At 37.3% G+C, this 21,251-nt stretch overlaps 1 protein-coding gene across 14 annotated transcripts in view; it reads left to right on the top strand.

Moving 5' to 3' along the window:
• Ank2 (ankyrin 2) overlaps positions 1-21,251 on the top strand; it is a 234,482-nt gene that overhangs the window by 78,872 nt on the left and 134,359 nt on the right. For 7 of the 14 annotated variants that reach the window (XM_058583754.1, XM_058583760.1, XM_058583758.1 and 4 more), the window contains exons 5-7: positions 7,862-7,960; positions 12,132-12,317; positions 12,751-12,774. In XM_058583754.1, coding sequence (XP_058439737.1) covers positions 7,862-7,960; positions 12,132-12,317; positions 12,751-12,774 — 309 coding nt within the window. The remainder of the gene's footprint in view (positions 1-7,861; positions 7,961-12,131; positions 12,318-12,750; positions 12,775-21,251) is intronic. The other 7 variants (XM_058583755.1, XM_046458781.2, XM_046458782.2 and 4 more) reach the window with 1 other exon arrangement.

Here is a 21,251-nt window from a genome sequence, read left to right as displayed (position 1 = left end):
CAAAAGAAAATCCTGTATTTGATCGATTAGAGCAGCTTAATTCTCTTGCGTAAACTATAACAAGTCATTGTATTAAAAAGAATGGGATGTGTTGATTGGTTTAAGTTATTTGATGACCTGCTTGCTGTTAGATGATGAGGAGAGTGGGTTTCATTAACTACCAATCAAGTATATAATCATAGTTTTTGTTCTTTTGTTCTAAGTACATCCCCAAAGTACAGAAAGTAGTCTTTATTTTAGTGACTACAATTATTATCCATTGGTTTTTTTTTTTTTTTTAAGAAAAACATCCTTTGTAGCTGTGTATTCACAATATATTTAGGGAAATAATTTGAATCATCCCGATCCTAAAGCTTGGCGATAATTTAGGGATGTTGTTTTCTCAACCTTATCTCTCATAATGCTAATTCAAAGAAGAAGATGATGCATAGTTTCAGGGATGGTACCTCGAGTAGTTACTAACCAGTTCTCAGTCGAATCTTATGAAAAGCTTCCCAGAAGGTCATGGTTAAGGATGCTGAAGAATTCTGCTCTATGTAAAAGCCTAAATCATTAAGCCAACTTGCCTGCAAAAGTCAGGAGACATCTTTAGAAGGCAATTCAGGTTTCACTAGTTTGAAACCCTGAGCTGTCTACAACCATTCCCACTTTTCTATTGTTTCAAATGGTCATGAAATTTCTTGATGGTGTTTTCCAGTAGGTGCAGAATATACATGATACTTTCAGAAAACTGGCAAATATTAAGGTTATTATAAACATTCAAAACTGAAATTGTTAAAGCTCTCTTAGGCTACATATTGCTTCATCTAGGCAAATAAGCACAAGCTACCTATTGCATCTTCTTTTTTTTGCAAAGACCTAATCTTTCCTGCTTCTGAAGCACTGTCATGAAAGCTAACACTTGGTGACAGCTGCTTTGTCATTGTGCTTTCCCGCCCTGCTAACTCTTAAAACAGCATTCTACAAGGAGGATCCCTGATGTGCTCCTTGATACATAATACAGTTTAAAAACAGAAACAAAACTGTCCTGGTAATTTAGGGTTAGGGAAGACCTTGCTGAAGAGCCATAACTCAGTCAACTTCAAACAGGGAAACCCCAATAAATCTTTTATTTTTAGACTTTCCAGGTTAGATAGCATTTTAAGAGGTATGTGACTGCAAAATTTGAATTTAACTGCCTAGGATGTAAATTTCTTTCCTAAAGAAAAAGGAAGTAGCATGGAGTGAGAGTGGAAAGAGGTGTGGTTGGCAAGGTGGACAAGGGCCTGATCATGTAGAAGCTCAGTGGAAGTTAGATTGGTTAGCAATTATCACATAGTAAGTTGTTCCCAAACTTAGCAGCTTAAAATAAAAATCAACATTTATTATCGTCACCATTTCAGTGGATCAGGAATTCAGTGGTAGCTTAGCTATGCACTTATGGTTCAGCATCTGTCCGGAGATTATAGTGCAGATGTTGCCCAGGGCTAAAGGTTTTGAAGCTAGAGGATTTACTCCCAGGTTGTTCTCCCAGTTAGTATGTTGGTTCTAGTTGTTGGTGGGAGTTCTGAGTTTCTTCTCATGTGAATTTCCACATGAGCGGCTGTTTGAGTGTCATCTAACACAGCAGCTCATTTCCTCCAGAGAAGATAATCCAAAAGAGAAAGCGATGCTAAAGGGCTATAGATTTTAAAACCCTAGCCTTCAAAGTCATATACCAACCATCCCACATAATCAATACCTTAGACGCAAACTACTAAGCTCTCCTGCATTTAAAAGATGTGGAATTAGGCTCCACTTTTTGAGAGAAGTGTTTAAAAATTTGCAAGATGTATATTGAAACCACCACAGGCATTTAGAGAAATTTGTATTTCATTCTATTTTATCTGTTTATCTTTTAAAAATATTGACTGAGCACATACTATGCTAAAATTTTTATAAGAATTAAATAAAGCCTCTCAGAATGACAGAATAACACTTGTACAAAAGAGAAGAAGGATATGGTAAGAGTCTCAAAGCATCTCTGCCACTACTATATCTACTCACCTCCAATTTTCTCCTTTACCTTTGTAACTGGTCAGTCCACTTGGCAATCAGTCAGTCTCTGGGTTAAAGATTATTTAAAATGTAAATTGTAAAATGACAACTTCCTTTTCATCTGTAGCATTTCCAACTAGAAAAACAAGACAATTTCTTAATCATTGAAAGGTACTTAATGAGCTTTGCAATATTGAATTAAAAGTAAGAACAAATAACATAATAATAGGCAATTTGCAGATATATTAATTTATAAACCATTAGAAGTTTTCATAATTTCCATGCTTGACTTCAGAGTAGTATATTTCAGAGACTATGATTTAGTTTATGCTTGATCTACAAAATTATCTAAGGAACAGCTTTAGCTGAATGGTAATGTGTTAGGATTCATTGACATTTTTTATGTATCTATCTAGCTAAGAGATTTTCAATTTAAAAAACATTTTAAGGACTTGAGAATTATTTTCAAATGCATTCTTAAATAGGCTTTTACTCATGTTGGGCAATGTGTATTATTGATTCTGTATGAATCTATTTTATGTAATGTGTTATATTATCTGCTCTTTGGGGGCAGGATCTATATTTGTTTCTTTCAAAAAACCTAGTCTAGTATGGCTCATAGTTATATTACTAACATAACTGGGAAAAAATAATATTATGTGTTTAAATTTTCTAAAATACAGGAAGATTCTAAATTTGGAAAAAAGTTATACCTATTTAATAAATCTATAAAAATAACTATTATCAATGACCTATAATAAGACTGAAAGAAACCACATCTAATCTTTTCAATCATGAAGTTTAATATAAATGCCTGAATACTAAATTATATTTTGAAGTACCAAAGTCATATTAATATTTCTAAATCTCACTTCTTCTCAGGATTATGATGAAAATCTTCTTTCCACTCTGCTAGACTATAGTCTGGCCACTTTCCATGTCATCCTCTCCATTCTTGGCAATGTCATTTCCTTAAAATGCAAATGTGTTCATGGTGAACCCCTGTTTAAAACCCAGTGATTCCCAAGGCGTTAAAAATAAAATCCAGACTCCCCAGCAAGGCAGATGGGACTGTTTTCTGCCTATCTTTTACCTCCTCTCCCCTCTAGCATTGAATTATTTGCAGGTCCCCATTTGTTTTACGTGTTCTCATCTCATACTGTTTCTTCTGTCTGAAACACCTTTTCTGCTTCTGGGTCTAACTTAGGTGTTTCCATGACTCAGTTCACACTGAGTCACTCCCAGTAACATCCTTCAGATACAATTTCCTTAGAAAGTTGAGTTCTGTGTCCTTTATCTATGTTTTCCTTATATCCAATATATCACTTTAAAAATAAAAATTTATTTATTTAATCAATTATTTAATTATTTAATAAACTAATGTGTTCACTGAACTGTAGTTTGCTAATTTGTTCATCTTAGCTCTGGACTGTGAGTTCTTACAAACAGATATTTTTATTTTTTGTCTCTGAATCACTAAGGCTAAACAACAATTTCTGACAGTGAAGAGTCACCAAACACATTTTCTGTTGAATAAATATAAATGAATGACAGATAATTAGTAATTTCCTACAGGCAGGGGTAATGTTCAAAAATATTTAATGATTAGTTTCTAGAGGTACTTATGGGTTATGTCAGAATGCTCTTAACAATTGCTGATGCTGTGCTTCTTGTACCCACCAATATCAACTCCAGCTATAGGGATCTTTGACTTTTTTTTTTAATATCAACATAAGAAACTATATATACTTTCATACCTACTTGCGTTCGGACTATTTTAGAAAAACATTGAGACATAATATATGGCCAAGTGCCTTAATGCATGTACACAGAGACCAATTATGCTGTGTGGTTAAGTCACTTATGTGTGAAGATGAATGCTTTCCTGTAAAATTTACAATGGTGTTAATGTGCTGCTGGGCTTTGTCTTAATTACTCAGAGGAGTGTTCACATTCTCCAGTGGGATATTTCTTGTTAAGTAGCAGTATGGTAAGAAAGGATCATTTGTACATCTTTAGAATCTGCACTAAATCTTTATTGTCTCATTTCATGTGTTTTATATCAGTAAACAATTCCCTCATCTCTTAACCAGTGTTGCCTAAGCTCATGTTTCCTTCTTTTATGTACCCTATTGCGAATTCTGCAAAAACTGATTAATACCATGTTTCCATTCTCTTCTCCTACCATCCGAAGCCAAGGTATTCATTTTAGAAAGAGTAAACTTTATAAAATACAGATGCAATCATGGTACTTCCTACCCCAAACCAATCAACCATTCTGCATCACTTATAAAAAAATTTCTTTGGGTGCTTTCAAAAAAATGAGTTTTGTAAAAAGTGCATGTGTTTGGGCTTTGTACATGGAGACTCCAGTTTGGTAGGAGTAGGGTGGTAGAGTGGTACCTAGACATTTTTAACAGTTTCTAGAGGAGATTCTATCTCATAGCCAGGCTGAGGACTCCAGAAAAAGTCCCAACTCCATTACAAGAAGGTTATTCATGAACAATAATTAGCTATGAGATTTTGGCCAAATTGCCTATGTATTGGACCTTAGCTGCTTCATTTTAATAGGGGAAATAGTGCTAATGTTGCAGCACTATGCTAAGTATTAGAGATAGGGTTGGGTCATTAATCATCCAAACTGAGATACTCCAGGACATTTTGCATAAATGTGGGCTATTCTAGGCAAATTGGGGCATGCAGTCACTATAATTTGAGAACATATATTGAATGCATTTCTCACAGTGGCTAATGTAGCAGAAGCTCAGTGGATCATCTTTATTTTCATTGTTCTTAATATTTGTTTTCCTCCTCTGTTGGAAGCCCTGGCACACAAGGTTATGATACAATGCACACAAATGGTATTTGTGATGTATTGTCACCAAAATCTAAAGTTTCCTATCATGGTCCTCTCCCCTCTGTTTACTATATTTTGTAAGCCTTGATTTCTCTCCCCTACCCTCTCCCTTTCTCTCTCTCTCTCTCTCTCTCTCTCTCTCTCTCTCTCTCTCTCTCTCCTTTCTACCACTCTACATTCCTTTAATACTTGCAGGTCCCAAGGTAAGAGTGCAAAAGGGACCCACTTATAATTTTTAAAATTATAAAATATAGATTAAACTAACAAACTTTTAAATAAGTGTTCTATTTTGATAACTACTACAACAACATGGCAAATCCATATATAGACTTGGAGTCTGCACAGTTCCGCACAAGAACTATGGTGAGAGGAGTGCCAAGCCTGGACCTTGACCTATGGCCGGCCCCTCTGCTCTTCTATCCCTGGCTTCATCTGCATTTCAGGACCACCAGCCTATTCAAGCTCTGTTCATCTCCTACTTCCACTCTCCCTAGTAAGCAACTCTTAGGGTGTGTATTTGATTCCTGTTGCTGCTGTAACAAATTACTACAAGTTCAATGGCTTAAAACAACAACGAATTTATTCTCTCCGAGTTTTGAAAATTAAACTTACTGGGTTTAATCCAAAGGTTGGCATTGTTGTTTCCTTCTGGAGATGTTAGATAAGAGTCTATTTTTCTTGACAGTTCCAACTTCTGGATCTGTATTCCTTGAATCATAACCCTTTCCTTCATCTTTAAAGCCCAAGGTGTAGCGTCTTCTTTCCCTCTGAACTCTTACTTTCCTCTCATGAAGACCCTTGCAAAGGCATTGAGCCCATTTGGCTAATCCAGGTGTCGAGGTCTTTAATTTAATCATGTCTGCAAAGTACCTTTTATCATATAAGGTAGTTTACATGTCCCAAAGATGAGGATATTGATATATATGAGGCCCTTTATTCAGCTAACCAAAGAACCCTTGGGAGGATGACAAGGAAGAAGTCTGAGGAAGCATTGGGAACATACTCAAGGACACTTAGGCAGACATTCTGGGCAGCCAGGTGTGTGAGGGGTGGCCTGGAAGTCAGGAAGCATTGGGGTCATAGTGGGCATGTCTCCTTGGCCCTCAGCATTTGCTGCCTTGCTCAGCCAGAGGAGGTTCTGCTACAGCTCACCACTCAGGGCTGGGGCTGTTGTAGAGGCACAGGCCAAAGGATGGTTCATTTCCTTTCCCCTGTCAATCTGGAAACCACTATTTTCCTTTCTCCTTATTCTAGCTATAAGATTCCGTTGGAGGAAAAATGTCAGCAAATTGTTGTACTCGATTAAAAGTTCTTTTTCTCTTTTTGCATCCCTGCCTTTTACTTGTCATGAAAGATCCCATTCCACACCCACTCATTGTTTTTAACCATCTTCCCTGGCTTTCCCTTCCTTTGAATCTCTAATTCCATCCTTCCGCCACCTCTTCATTGTTCTTAAAATATACAAGATTTCACCTGCTTGCTATGTTTTAAAAAGTATGCTATCGAGCCAGCAAATTATTCCTGAATCCTACAACATTGTTAATTCACTCTTCTTATAATATTTCTTTTTTAAGTTTTAAATTTTCTTCTACCATTTGAAGCCTGCAGATTTTCTTTTATAATCAAATTTAAAATTACTTATTCTGCTTGTACACTCTGTATATATTTTGCTGGATTTGGGGCATTTGAATACTATTTCCACAGTCATAGAGTATATAGAAGAATTTTTATGTCAATAAAATAATTTTACAATGCTATTTTTCTCCTTTTAAGTTAAAAAAATCTCTGAATACTCACCTCTGTTTTTACGCATTCTTGTTAATGCATGGAAAATTTGAGGAAATTATCAATGTTTTAAGATTCTTGTGGTTTTGAGAGAATTGCTAGGTTTTGAGAGTTTATGAACTATTATACAAGCTTTATTTTTAAACAATTTTTTGGTGTTTCTTCTTTTCTTAATGGGGCTTATATTATTCCTAAGGATCTAATGAAAAGGTAACCTGCCAATTTAAACTTAGTTTTAGAATAATGTTGTAAATTTAAGTGAATTTTTGCCCAAGTCCATAATAATGTAATATTCCTGTAATGTATGCTCCGTGAGAACATGTGTGTTCCTCTTGTTCGCTGTTTTTCAGTGATGACTTAGCTACTAGCAGCTGGATTTTGATAATTAATTAATTAAATAATTACAAAAATGGTAACATTTCAGAATGATTTTAAAATAATAAAATCATGTTCAGTACAGGCCATCAGGCCATGCTATTTCAATCAGAATGGTAAAATACAGATTTTTTTTTTTAACTTTCAATCAAATTTGCAATTTCTTCTAGCCTATTCTGGTATAAGCAATAATTTATACCCATAAGAATACTAACTAAATTGTTTATATTCAAGGCAATACAGGCCTGTTTAAATAGTTTATGAATTGGTAAATACAGAGGACATTATATATTATTTTATGTATAGTAAGAATTCTATATGCTCTATAGAATATCTACATAGCCCAGAACTATGTAGATTAAGATAAATAAGTATCTTCAGCAGTTTTGGGAGATGAAAAATGTGAATCTCTGGTATTAAAGTGAGAAAAATATTTTCACTCTGTTCTTTTCTCCTCATTTCTTTTTTTCATGACATTTTTTAATTTTTAATTTTTTTGAGTAAAAGAAGATTCTAATTTATTTGGAAATATTTCATGAATTTGCTGTTAGAATTGCAAGCATAAATTCATAACTATAATAGAGAAGTAATAGTTACTTCTCCTCATTTATTTATTTCTTTATGAATTGTTTGTGGGAATTGGTCAACTGTGATCTAGTCTCATAATAGTAATGACATATATGATTTATTCAGTGTGAAAGTATGCTATGTAGCTTCGTCATTTGAAAGGTTTACTTCATAATGTCTCTTTCCTTGTGCTATTTTCTTCCATGGCTTAAGCTTTATAAATGATTAAAGCTGTCATCTTTTTTTATCATTTGTTCTTAGAATGGCTTCACTCCCTTATACATGGCTGCTCAGGAGAATCACATTGATGTTGTAAAATATTTACTGGAAAATGGAGCTAATCAGAGCACTGCTACAGAGGTAAGACTGCCAGTCCAAGTCTTGAGTTCTTTGATTATAATGTCCATGTTCTTTATACCAGTTGCAAAAGCTCTCCATTAACTTTTCTAAAACATGCTGGCAATACTTATATTATAATTACATCTACAGAGTGGCTATGAAGAAATGACCCAGGCTTGTGCACACAGTTCCATGAGTTTATGCCTTCACTTTAGATTCACGGCCACTTATTCTTATATGAAATCATGCCTGTGTCAATTTGGGGTATTCTACTTTTGCAATCTTTATACCATTTTAAAAGTAGATTACCATGAATCATAATCATTTCTTTTTATCAATATTTTATCTGGTTAAATTCAATACAATTCCTTGAAGGAACAATTTCTCACCATCAGAAATAATTCACAAGTATTTGTGTTAGCATAATTTTCTGAGGAAAATGTCACTAAAATGCTATTTATACTGAAACTGGAATATGACATATGTGTGTAACTCTGTTTATGGCAACCATTAAATACCATGATTGACATCAGTCCAGTTTCAAAGAGTTCATTCAGGACATCTAATCATACGAGGGATTGGGAGGGGGCAGGGACTCTCAGAACATCACTTTTCTTTCCTACACATGTCCACCTCATAAGAAGATTTTACTTTGTATTTTCCATCTCATTTTAGCCTAGGCAGATGCAGGGGCAAGTCCAGTGACTTTCCAAGACAGTAGTTTCTAGGTGTTGCTCCTGAAGCCCTTGAGCTTGGAGAAAATGCCTTGGGGACTCCTGGAGAGCTGGGAGTTGGTGATGTGGGAGAGGAGAGGAAGGAGCCTCCACTTGGACATTTCCCTCCTCACCTCTTTTAACCAGAGTATTCAGGCTTTGTTTTTCCTGTTTCCTATTTTCTAGTTCCACTGATACAATTTTACAACTCCAGCCCTGAAGTGAAATAGGACTGCTTGAATCTTGTAACCCAGAAACCATCTTGATAATTTTTAATGTTGAATATGGCTTCCTTTCCAGACAATTAAATCTTTAGGTTAAATGAACATGAACTTCTTTCTACACAACAATGGAAGTCATTAAATCTATTAAATCCACTTCCAGGCTGTTTGGGAGAAAACTTTTTATGGAGCCAATCAAAATCACTTTCTGACAGTTTATTTCCATTTAAAAAATCCCAATAAATCACTCTTAATAAGAACACATTTCCTACTTAGAACCAGAAAACACAGCTGCCCAATATGAAATGATTTCTTTGTTCAGAACAGACAGATTTTGCACTCTTGCCATAGGAGTACAAAGTGATTGTTATGATTTGGGGCCTTTTTTTCCTGAGACACTAATTCTGTCCATGTGAATATCTTCAGGCAAAGCTTGGGTAACAAAGAGACTGTATCTCTGAGAAATATACCAAAACAAGGAAATCTCTCTAATGTTTTATTCTTTTACTTTATAAAGACAATATCACTTACCAGGTGAAACTTGTACACCAGAGCCCTCTTAGTCACCATATAGACTTAATGTCTCTAGTGGAAGATTTAGGTAAACTCAGTTTGCCCACATTCTCAGCTGACTCAGGCTCCTCTGGTCTAGACCTTTGCAGCATTTCAGTCTGATTCCAAAAATACCCCTTTATGTACTCTGCTTTGGTAGAGGTGATGTTACATCATGATCCAAAGAAACTTAAAACCCTCTCTGGTTTCTGTACCAAGATGCAACTTTTGCAAATGAATGGGATTTTTGAATCTTAGCTTAAACACATGCATACCTTATTTGTTTCATTTTAAAAATCACCTTAATAATTAAATTTAACTTTTCCTGATTGAATGTATAAAAGTTTAATTCATTAATACACTAGCACTGATCCTTATGATTATCAAAAAACACACATATGGACTAAACTTTACACATTGCATTTTAAATCCATCATTTCTGTTAAAAAAAATGTTTGTAGTGGCATATGGTTGGTTGTCATTTGGTATGTTATGCTGCACTGCTAAATATCTGCTATAATCTCATGGGCACAGATGTGGTTATGCCTAAAGGAGACACCCTGAACTGGTTGTTAGTACTAATTTGCAAAAAATTAATTACTAATCAAGACATTATGCCCACTTTAAAAATCAGATAATTATGGAATCATTGAACATGGCAGTGAAACTCATGTGTATGATGAAATATTTAAAGTTGCAAATTTCTCATGATTATAGCAGTTAGCATTGATAAATAAATGATGAAAAATGAAGCAACTGAAATTTAACCTGGATTTCCTTGAGTTAGTTGAGATATTTCAACATATCATTCCAAATGAGGTATAGATTGGAATAAAATCCAATAAAACTTGGATGGAGATCTAGAATTAAATTCTCCAAAGAGAGTTCTCTGTCTCTCCAGTTCCATTTTTATATTTCTCTGCTCTTCCTTCTTCCTGAATGTTGCCAAAATTGAAGGCTGATATCTCTCTAATAAAGTTCCATTCTGAGAGCAAATGCTTCATCTCCAAGAAAAAAAAAATCAAAGTTCACAGTTTTAAAAATATAAGCTATCACAGTGTTTCAAGAGGTAATAAAATTAAATATGTATATGATAATGACACCATGTTTTCCCTGTTCAACTAGTGCTTAATCTGTGCCTAAATTCTAAATTTAAGCTAGCTGCTGTTTTTCATCTTCAGACACAACATTCTTTACTCTTGTATTCTGTTAAGTAATCAGTTATACTTAAAATTCTAATCTTATTAAAAAGAAAAAAATCACTTATTGGGGTTAGTACTGCATACATAATGTGATACATTTGAGAAAAATTATTTTCCTTCAAAAGGCTTCACTTAGCATTCTAAAATTATTATTGAAAACAAATTTAGTAGTTACATTGTGGTAAATTACCATTGTCTCTATAATGCAATCTTTAAATGTATACCCTCCTTTTCAAACTTTTTCTTTCTTTCTTTCTTTCTTTATTTGGTATCAGGGATTGAACCCAGGGGAGCTTAACCACCAAGCCACATCCCCTGTCCTTTATTTTATTTTATTTTTTTTATTTTTTAAACTTTGAGATAGATCTTGCTAAATTGCTTAGGGCTTCATAAAATTACTGAGGCTGACTTTGAACTTGGAATATTCTTGTCTGAGCCTCCCTACCTGCTAGGACTACAAGTGTGCCCCACCGTTCCTGGCTCTTGACCATGTATATACCTGTATATCCTCTTGACCTCTCTTCTGTATATGAATGGAAACATTTAAGATTTGTTTCTAAACTTTTGGGAATTAAGGAGGTTTTTTAACAGAAATATAGCCCAGAATATCTATTTTTTTTCTATTTACCGATCACCTTTCCAGGAACTAAAGACTTGTTTTTAAAGAGAAAACATGACCTTCCAAGTTGTCTAGCACAGTTGTCTATTTACCCCTAAGCTCCTTCTAAGTTTGCATTATCTGTACTGTTGTTTGCTTAGCACTCTTCTTAACTTTAGATTTCAAAAATCAGTTTATAAATGTTTTATAGAATGTATATTTTATATCTAAATGCTCTTAAATAAAATTTAGTTTAGAACAAAATTAATGATTATCCTAATTTGCCAAAGAGTTTTAGATCACATTATGTCCAAAACTTCCAAAATTGGATTGGTAATAGCCATTCCATCCACAATGGTTATCATTTTCCCAGCCAATACAGAGACATTGAGCAACTTGCATAGTTGATCTTGTGTGTGTGTGTGTGTGTGGGGGGGGGTGGTTACCATATTTGTGATTCCCAGTCAGATTTAAGTTCCACTCTAAAGTTCTACTCTTGTCTTCTCACATTTTCCTTCTCATAACCAGGCATTCCTTAGGTTTGTTCTAATTTTTATTCCCATTAAAAACATACAAGTGATCAATAAAAAAAAAAACACAATTACAACAACAACAACAACAAAAAAAAACATACAGGTGATCACATTCCGGCTTCAAAACAATCACACCCTTTAGGTAGTGTGCTTTGTTAGGACACATTTTTTAAAGAAATCTATAGAACAGAATTTAGGAAAGAAATCTGATTAACTTAGTCCACAGTGTGACAAATGACTAATTATAATCTGCTTCTGATCTTGCTTATCAGTGTTCATCACTACCTTAAAATTTAGAGACACCACTGCTTGGAGCTGAAACCTAATAATCTGGATGTTAATGAAAGATATTTTTCTTCCTCGATTTTGCCAGGATGGCTTTACTCCTCTAGCTGTGGCCCTCCAGCAAGGACACAATCAGGCGGTGGCCATCCTCTTGGAGAATGACACCAAAGGCAAAGTAAGGCTGCCAGCTCTGCACATTGCAGCTAGGAAAGACGACACCAAATCTGCCGCACTCCTGCTTCAGAATGACCACAACGCTGACGTCCAGTCCAAGGTAAAAGCTGAGTGCATCTGTTTAAAGGAACTCTGTGCTGCCAGATTCTTCCTGGGGAGTGATAAAGAAGTAGGCCCTGGTGATAATGCAAAATTACTCCTGCTCATGAAAAGAGATAAAATTACTTTCAGAGGTATTTCAGAAAGATGGGGTATTTGGGTACACTAGAAAAAAATTAAATGCAAGATAATTTTCTTTAAATGATGAGGATTGGCTATTGAGAAATTTGCTTCCTTCTGTTTACAGTCATAAATAATATAAAAAGAATCAGAAAGAAACAACTGTATTGCGTAGTGTTTTAGGACTTTTTTCTGCGTAGACTGCATTTTGGCATGTTGGAATAGTATCCCCAGTTCAGCAAGCAGATTGACTGTTTCCTTAATTTTGCACTGTGTAATATTTTCCCTCTTTTTCCCATACAACACTGCTTCAGATGATGGTGAATAGGACAACTGAGGTACAGTATTGTGATTATACCAAAACTTGCCTTATTTTTATTTATTTTTAATTTTTACCCAGTTAGAATAAATGCTCACTAATTCATACTAATGATTAAAATTTCCGTGAATGGGAAATCATTTAGAAATTTTTCTTATAATTAAGGAAAATTGATAGTTCAAATATATTTAATGCAACATCTATTTGACGTGTTATTAAATCAACGAAACTATTTAAATACAAATTTAAAGTTTATGAGACTAGACCATGAAATAAAACTCTTCCTTAACATATTTTAATAAGTGAGCTTTACTTTTAACTTTTTGCAAAGAAGAGATGTGATCTTGATTTCTTAATGAGAATTCTCAGATTAAAGTTTAGAGAAGTGAAAATGAGAGAGGTTTCTCCGTTACCATGTTTTATATTTTTGTCTAATTGCAATTGCCTTTTACCCCTGTATGTTTTTTTCTTTATCACTTTGTTTGTAATCAATAATCATATCGAGCATATCATGTGCAAAGCAGTTACTTTTTTTATAAGTCTTAAAACACTTGCCATTAAATCATTTTCCTCATGTGAAAATAGATGATATCAAGCAACAAGAGTAATAAGTTTTGAAACCTCTCAGGTGGGATATGTGTGTGGGGGGGTCTAGTCTCTCCTTGGCCATTGCTGCAGACATGCCCTAACAGAAACATTGTTGAAAGTATATTATAGATATTATTCTATACTCAAAGGCAAGTGGCTGATCATGTAGCTTGACGTTCACTGGAGTGAGGGAATTCTTTTTTTTTTTTTTTTTTTTGGTGCTGGGGATTGAACTCAGGACCTCGTGCATGGGAGGCAAACACTCTACCAACTGAGATATATCCAAGCCCCTGAGGGGATTCTTTAACATCTTATTTGATTACTGGATTATGGGCTCATGGAGATTATGAAGCCTTGAACATTCACACTAGATACGATAGAGATGTATTTCTAAAACTATAATTTTCTTTTTTTTTTAAATTTTTTTAAATTTATTTTTTTATTGGTTGTTCAAAACATTATAAAGCTATTGACATATATTTCATACAATAGATTCAAGTTGGTTATGAACTCCCAATTTTACCCCAAATACAGATTGCAGAATCACATCGGTTACACATCCACATTTTTACATAATGCCCTTTTAGTAACTGTTGTATTCTGCTACCTTTCCTATCCTCAACTATCCCCCCTCCCTCCCCTCCCATCTTCTCTCACTACCCCATCCACTGTAATTCATATCTCTCCTTGTTTATTTTCCCATTCCCCTCACAACCTCTTATATGTAATTTTGTATAACAATGAGGGACTCCCTCCATTACCATGCAATTTCCCTTTCTCTCCCTTTCCATCCCACCTCATGTATCTGTTTAATGTTTTTTTTTTTTTATTTTTTATTGTTGGTTGTTCAAAACATTACATAGTTCTTGATATATCATCTTTCACACTTTGCTTCAAGTGGGTTATGAACTCCCATTTTTAGCCCATATACAGATTGCAGAATCACATCAATTACACATCCATTGATTTACATATTGCCATACTAGTGACTGTCATGTTCTGCTACCTTTCCTATCCTCTACTATCCCCCCTCCCCTCCCCTCCCCACCCCTCTTCTCTCTCTACCCCCTCTACTGACCTTCATTTCTCCCCCTTGTATTATTTTTCCCTTTCCCCTCATTTCCTCTTGTATGTTCTTTTGTATAACCCTGAGGGTCTCCTTCCATTTCCATGCAATTTCCCTTTTCTCTCCCTTTCCCTCCCACCTCTCATCTCTGTTTAATGTTAATCTTCTTCTCATGCTCTTCGTCCCTACTCTGTTCTTAGTTACTCTCCTTATATCAAAGAAGACATTTGGCATTTGTTTTTTAGGGATTGGCTAGCTTCACTTAGCATAATCTGCTCTAGTGCCATCCATTTCCCTGCAAATTCTATGATTTTGTCATTTTTTAATGCAGAGTAATACTCCATTTTGTATAAATGCCACATTTTTTTAATCCATTCGTCTATTGAAGGGCATCTGGGTTGGTTCCACAGTCTTGCTATTGTGAATTGTGCTGCTATGAACATCGAAGTAGCAGTGTCCCTGTAGCATGCTCTTTTTAGGTCTTTAGGGAATAGACCAAGAAGGGGAATAGCTGGGTCAAATGGTGGCTCCATTCCCAGCTTTCCAAGAAATCTCCATACTGCTTTCCAAATTGGCTGCACCAATTTGCAGTCCCACCAGCAGTGTACAAGTGCACCCTTTTCCCCACATCCTCGCCAGCACTTGTTGTTGTTTGACTTCATAATGGCTGCCAATCTTACTGGAGTGAGATGGTATCTTAGGGTGGTTTTGATTTGCATTTCTCTGACTGCTAGAGATGGTGAGCATTTTTTCATGTACTTGTTGATTGATTGTATGTCCTCCTCTGAGAAGTGTCTGTTCAGGTCCTTGGCCCATTTGTTGATTGGGTTGTTTGTTCTCTTATTGTCTAATTTTTTGAGTTCTTTGTATACTCTGGATATTAGGGCTCTATCTGAAGTGTGAGGAGTAAAGATTTGTTCCCAGGATGTAGGCTCTCTATTTACCTCTCTTATTGTTTCTTTTGCTGAGAAAAAACTTTTAGTTTGAGTAAGTCCCATTTGTTGATTCTAGTTATTAACTTTTGTGCTATGGGTGTCCTATTGAGGAATTTGGAGCCCGACCCCACAGTATGTAGATCGTAGCCAACTTTTTCTTCTATCAGACAGCGTGTCTCTGAATTGATATCAAGCTCCTTGATCCATTTTGAATTCACTTTTGTGCATGGCGAGAGAAAGGGATTCAGTTTCATTTTGTTGCATATGGATTTCCAGTTTTCCCAGCACCATTTGTTGAAGATGCTATCCTTCCTCCATTGCATGCTTTTAGCCCCTTTATCAAATATAAGATAGTTGTAGTTTTGTGGATTGGTTTCTGTGTCCTCTATTCTGTACCATTGGTCCACCCGCCTGTTTTGGTACCAGTACCATGCTGTTTTTGTTACTATTGCTCTGTAGTATAGTTTGAAGTCTGGTATCGCTATACCGCCTGATTCACACTTCCTGCTTAGCATTGTTTTTGCTATTCTGGGTCTTTTATTTTTCCATATGAATTTCATGATTGCTTTCTCTATTTCTACAAGAAATGCCGTTGGGATTTTGATTGGCATTGCATTAAACCTATAGAGAACTTTTGGTAATATCGCCATTTTGATGATGTTAGTTCTGCCTATCCATGAACAGGGTATATTTTTCCATCTTCTAAGATCTTCTTCTATTTCTCTCTTTAGGGTTCTGTAGTTTTCATTGTATAAGTCTTTCACCTCTTTTGTTAGGTTGATTCCCAAGTATTTTATTTTTTTTGAAGATATTGTGAATGGAGTGGTTGTCCTCATTTCCATTTCAGAGGATTTGTCGCTGATATACAGGAATGCCTTTGATTTATGCATGTTGATTTTATATCCTGCCACTTTGCTGAATTCATTTATTAGCTCTAATAGTTTCTTTGTAGAGCCTTTTGGGTCTGCTAGGTATAGAATCATATCATCTGCAAATAGTGATAATTTAAGTTCTTCTTTTCCTATTTTGATGCCTTTAATTTCTTTCGTCTGTCTAATTGCTCTGGCCAGTGTTTCGAGAACTATGTTGAACAGAAGTGGTGAGAGAGGGCATCCCTGTCTTGTTCCAGATTTTAGAGGGAATGCCTTCAATTTTTCTCCATTCAGAATGATGCTAGCCTGAGGCTTAGCATAGATTGCTTTTACAATATTGAGGTATGTTCCTGTTATCCCTAGTTTTTCTAGAGTTTTGAACATAAAGGGATGCTGTACTTTGTCGAATGCTTTTTCCGCATCTATCGAGATGATCATATGGTTCTTATTTTTAAGTCTATTGATGTGGTGAATAACATTTATTGATTTCCGTATATTGAACCAGCCTTGCATCCCAGGGATGAATCCTACTTGATCATGGTGCACAATTTTTTTGATATGTTTTTGTATCCGATTCGCCAGAATTTTATTGAGGATTTTTGCATCTAGGTTCATTAGAGATATTGGTCTGAAGTTTTCTTTCTTTGAAGTGTCTTTGTCTGGTTTAGGTATCAGGTTGATGTTGGCCTCGTAGAATGAATTTGGAAGTTCTCCCTCTTTTTCTATTTCCTGAAGTAGCTTGAAAAGTATTGGTATTAGTTCCTCTTTAAAGGTTTTGTAAAATTCTGCTGTATACCCATCCGGTCCTGGGCTTTTCTTAGTTGGTAGTCTTTTGATGGTTTCTTCTGTTTCCTCGATTGATATTGGTCTGTTTAGGTTGTCTATATTCTCCTGACTCAATCTGGGCAGATCATATGACTTAAGAAATTTATCTATGCCTTCACTATCTTCTAATTTATTGGAGTATAAGGATTCAAAATAATTTTTGATTATCTTCTGTATTTCTGAAGTGTCTGTTGTGATATTGCCTTTTTCATCCCGTATGCTAGTAATTTGAGTTCTCTCTCTTCTTCTCTTCGGTAGCATGGCTAAGGGTCTGTCGATTTTGTTTATTTTTTCAAAGAACCAACTTTTAGTTTTGTCAATTTTTTCAATTGTTTCTTTTGTTTCGATTTCATTAATTTCAGCTCTGATTTTCATTATTTCTTGCCTTCTACTTCTTTTGCTGTTGTTTTGCTCTTCTTTTTCTAGGATTTTGAGATGAAGCATGAGATCATTTATTTGTTGGTTTTTTCTTTTTTTAAGGAATGAACTCCAAGCAATGAATTTTCCTCTTAGAACTGCTTTCAATGTGTCCCACAGATTCCGATATGTTGTGTCTGTGTTTTCATTAATCTCTAAGAATTTTTTAATTTCCTCCTTGATGTCTTCTATAACCCATTGATCATTCAGTAACCTATTGTTCATTCTCCAAGTGATGTATGCTTTTTCCTTCCTTCTTTTATCGTTGATTTTCAGTTTCATTCCATTATGATCAGATAGGATGCATGGTATTATCTCTACTCCTTTATATTGTCTAAGAGTTTCCCTGTGACATAATATATGATCTATTTTTGAGAAGGATCCATGTGCTGCTGAGAAAAATGTGTAACTGCTTGATGTTGGGTGGTATATTCTATATATGTCAATTAAGTGTAGGTTATTAATTGTGTTATTGAGTTCTATAGTTTCCTTTTTCAACTTTTGTTTGGAAGATCTGTCCAGTGGCGAGAGAGGTGTGTTGAAGTCTCCCATGATTATTGTATGGTGGTCTATTAGACTCTTGAACTTGAGAAGAGTTTGTTTGATGAACATAGCTGCACCATTGTTTGGGGCATATATATTTATGATTGTTATGTCTTGTTGGTGTATGTTTCCCTTAAGCAGTATGTAGTGTCCCTCTTTATCCCTTTTGATTAACTTGGGCTTGAAATCTATTTTATTTGATATGAGTATGGACACTCCTGCTTGTTTCCGAAGTCCATATGAGTGATATGATTTTTCCCAACCTTTCACCTTCAGCCTATGTATGTCTTTTCCTATCAAATGCGTCTCCTGTAGGCAGCATATTGTTGGGTCTTGTTTTGAGATCCATTCTACTAGCCTGTGTCTCTTAATTGGTGAGTTTAAGCCATTAACATTTAGGGTTATTATTGAGATATGGGTTGCTGTTCCAGCCATATTTGTTTATTTATGTTACTAAACATGGTTTGTTTTCCTCTTTGATTATTCCCCCCCCCTTTACTGTCCTACCTCCCACTGTTGGTTTTCATTGTTATTTTCCATTTCCTCTTCCTGTAATGTTTTGCCGAGGATGTTTTGAAGAGATGGTTTTCTAGCTGCATATTCTTTTAACTTTTGTTTGTCGTGGAAGGTTTTAATTTCATCTTCCATCCTGAAGCTCAGTTTCGCTGGATACACAATTCTTGGTTGGAACCCATTTTCTTTCAGTGTTTGAAATATGTTATTCCAGGATCTTCTAGCTTTCAGAGTCTGTGTTGAAAGATCAGCTGTTATCCTGATTGGCTTGCCCCTAAATGTAATCTGCTTCCTTTCTCTTGTAGCTTTTAAAATTCTCTCCTTATTCTGTATGTTGGGCATCTTCATTATAATGTGTCTAGGTGTGGATCTCTTATAATTTTGCACATTCGGCGTCCTGTAGGCTTCTAGAATTTGGGATTCTGTCTCATTCTTCAAGTCTGGGAAGTTTTCTCGTATTATTTCATTGAATAAATTGCTCATTCCTTTGGTATGGAGTTCTATACCTTCCTGTATCCCAATGACTCTTAAGTTTGGTCTCTTAATGTTATCCCATATTTCTTGGATGTTCTGCTCATGGTTTCTTAACAGTCTTGCTGAGCTGTCTATGTTCTTTTCAAGTTGAAATACTTTGTCTTCATTGTCTGATGTTCTATCTTCTAAGTGTTCTACTCTGCTGGTAGTACTCTCAATTGAGTTTTTAAGTTGTTTTATTGCTTCCTGCCATTTCTAGGATTTCTGTTTGTTTGTTTTTTATAACCCTTATCTCCCTGTATAGTTGATCCTTTGCTTCCTGGATTTGTTTGTGTAATTCCTTGTCGAAGTGATCTTTCATTGTCTGATTTTGCTGTCTAATTTCTTCCTTGATACTCCAAATCATCTGAAGCATATATATCCTGAATTCTTTATCTGACATTCCATCTGCTGCAGCTGTTACCTCTTCTAAAGTTGAGCTGACCTGCATTGCTTGTGGTCCTTTCTTTCCTTGTCTTTTCATACTGCTTGCGTTTCTTTCTTCTTGGTGAAACTGTTGTGTTTTTGAAATTTCCCCCCCCCCCTATATACTTATATTGCTCTTGTATAGTTGAAAAGTCTCCCTTGCAGGTGCGGGCAGGGGCTCTGCTCTGCCCCTCCTTCAATTGGTGTGAGGTGTCTACCACGCCCGCGGACCCCTGGGCCTGATCCGCCGTTCTGTCGCAGGTCTGCCTACCTTGCAGGTGGGGGCGAAGGCTCTGCCCTGCCCCTCCTTCCACGCCCGGGGACCGCTAGGCCTGATCTGCAGGTTGGTCACAGGTCTGCCCACCTTGCGGGCACGGGTGTCAGTTCCGCTCTGCCCCCACTCCAATTGGGGTCACTTGACCACCACACAGGCGGGCCGCTGGGCCTGATCTGGGCGCGGGCGAAGGCTCTGCTCTGCCCCTACTCCAGTTGGGGTGAAGTGTGTACCACGCTGGCAGGCCGCTGGGCCTGATCCACCGGTCTGTCGCAGGTCTGCTTACCTTGCCAGCGCGGGCGGCGGCTCTGCCCTGCCCCTCCTACCACGCCTGCAGACCGCTGGGCCTGATCTGCAGGTTGGTCGCAGGTCTGCCTACCTTGCGGGCGCGGGCGGCGGCCCCGCTCCTCCCCTCTGGCTCGACGACAAAGCGAGAGAGACTGTGACTCACCCTCCCTACCAGGGGACCAACTGTTTCCGTCGCCGCTGGCACCGATGAAGTTCTCTCCTCGGCTGCTTTCCGATGACATCAGATCTCTGCCATGCTGGCATCCCCTGTTGTATGGCTGCATCCAATTTTCTTCTCTTCCAATAGGCGGAGCTGTGCCCTCTGAGCCGAGCTTCTGCCCTCTATGTGCTGACAGAAATCCCTGTAGGGTGGCTCCTGGGAGTCTCTCAATCCTGTTAGTCCAGAGCCCTTTCACTTATCCGGCCCCTCCCCCTGTTCCTCCTCCCAGCCAGCCAGCCAGGTCCTGTTCACCAGAGGCGGTTCCCCAAGGATCTGATTACACTTGCAGCCCCACCGCGTGTCCTATATCCCGAACGATGAACACCCTCTCTGTCATTCAATTAAGCCCAAGTGCTGTGGTGGGGTGATCTGGGAACCAACAGTTTAATTTTAACGGACCCCTTTGGTGGGCACGCCCCCAGAAACTGGCGGCTAAGATCTTGGGTGTCGCCGCTGGTGTTAAGGGGAGGTGGGGATCTGGAATCCCCTCTGCTTCCCTAGAGACACGCCCCCGGTGGTTTCCTGGCTGCTTGTATCTGGAGGGGGTGGGAGTCACACACCTGCTAATGTGGATTCCGCTGGGAAGGAATTCTGTCAGCGGAACTCTGGTGATGTCACCACTCTGCTATGGCGGGCCCCAGGCTCCTTGCCGGAGTGTCCGAAGGGAGGGGTGGGACTGGTCTGTCTCTGGTTGGTTTCAGCTCCCGGTTTGCTATTTCATGAAGGCTTGGCGAGAGACCTCTTCCTAGAGTCCCTGCACCGCTCCTGCTGCGCTGCGCCTCGGAGGCTATCCGCCCGACAGTCGCCGAGTCACGCGGGCAGCGGCTGGCGGGTCTGGACCTCTGCGCTGCGTGGCGGAGATTCACTCGTCTAGCACAGACTGTCACCTCCAAAAATCCTTCCAATTCCCGGCCGGTCTCTCTTTAGTGGAATTTTGCTAGGAGTTTCTCAGCAGGTCGAATCTAAGCGTATCCATGCGTCTCTCTGATCCCGTTGTTGAGGAGGTACTGAAAGCG

The sequence above is a fragment of the Marmota monax genome, unplaced genomic scaffold, assembly GCF_021218885.2.
Source record: "Marmota monax isolate L192 unplaced genomic scaffold, Marmota_monax_Labrador192_F-V1.1 WCK01_AAM20220418_F8-fsc00002, whole genome shotgun sequence".
Lineage (NCBI taxonomy): Eukaryota > Metazoa > Chordata > Mammalia > Rodentia > Sciuridae > Marmota > Marmota monax.
Note: the sequence above shows the minus strand (reverse complement) of the source record. Positions and strands in the feature narration are given on the sequence as shown.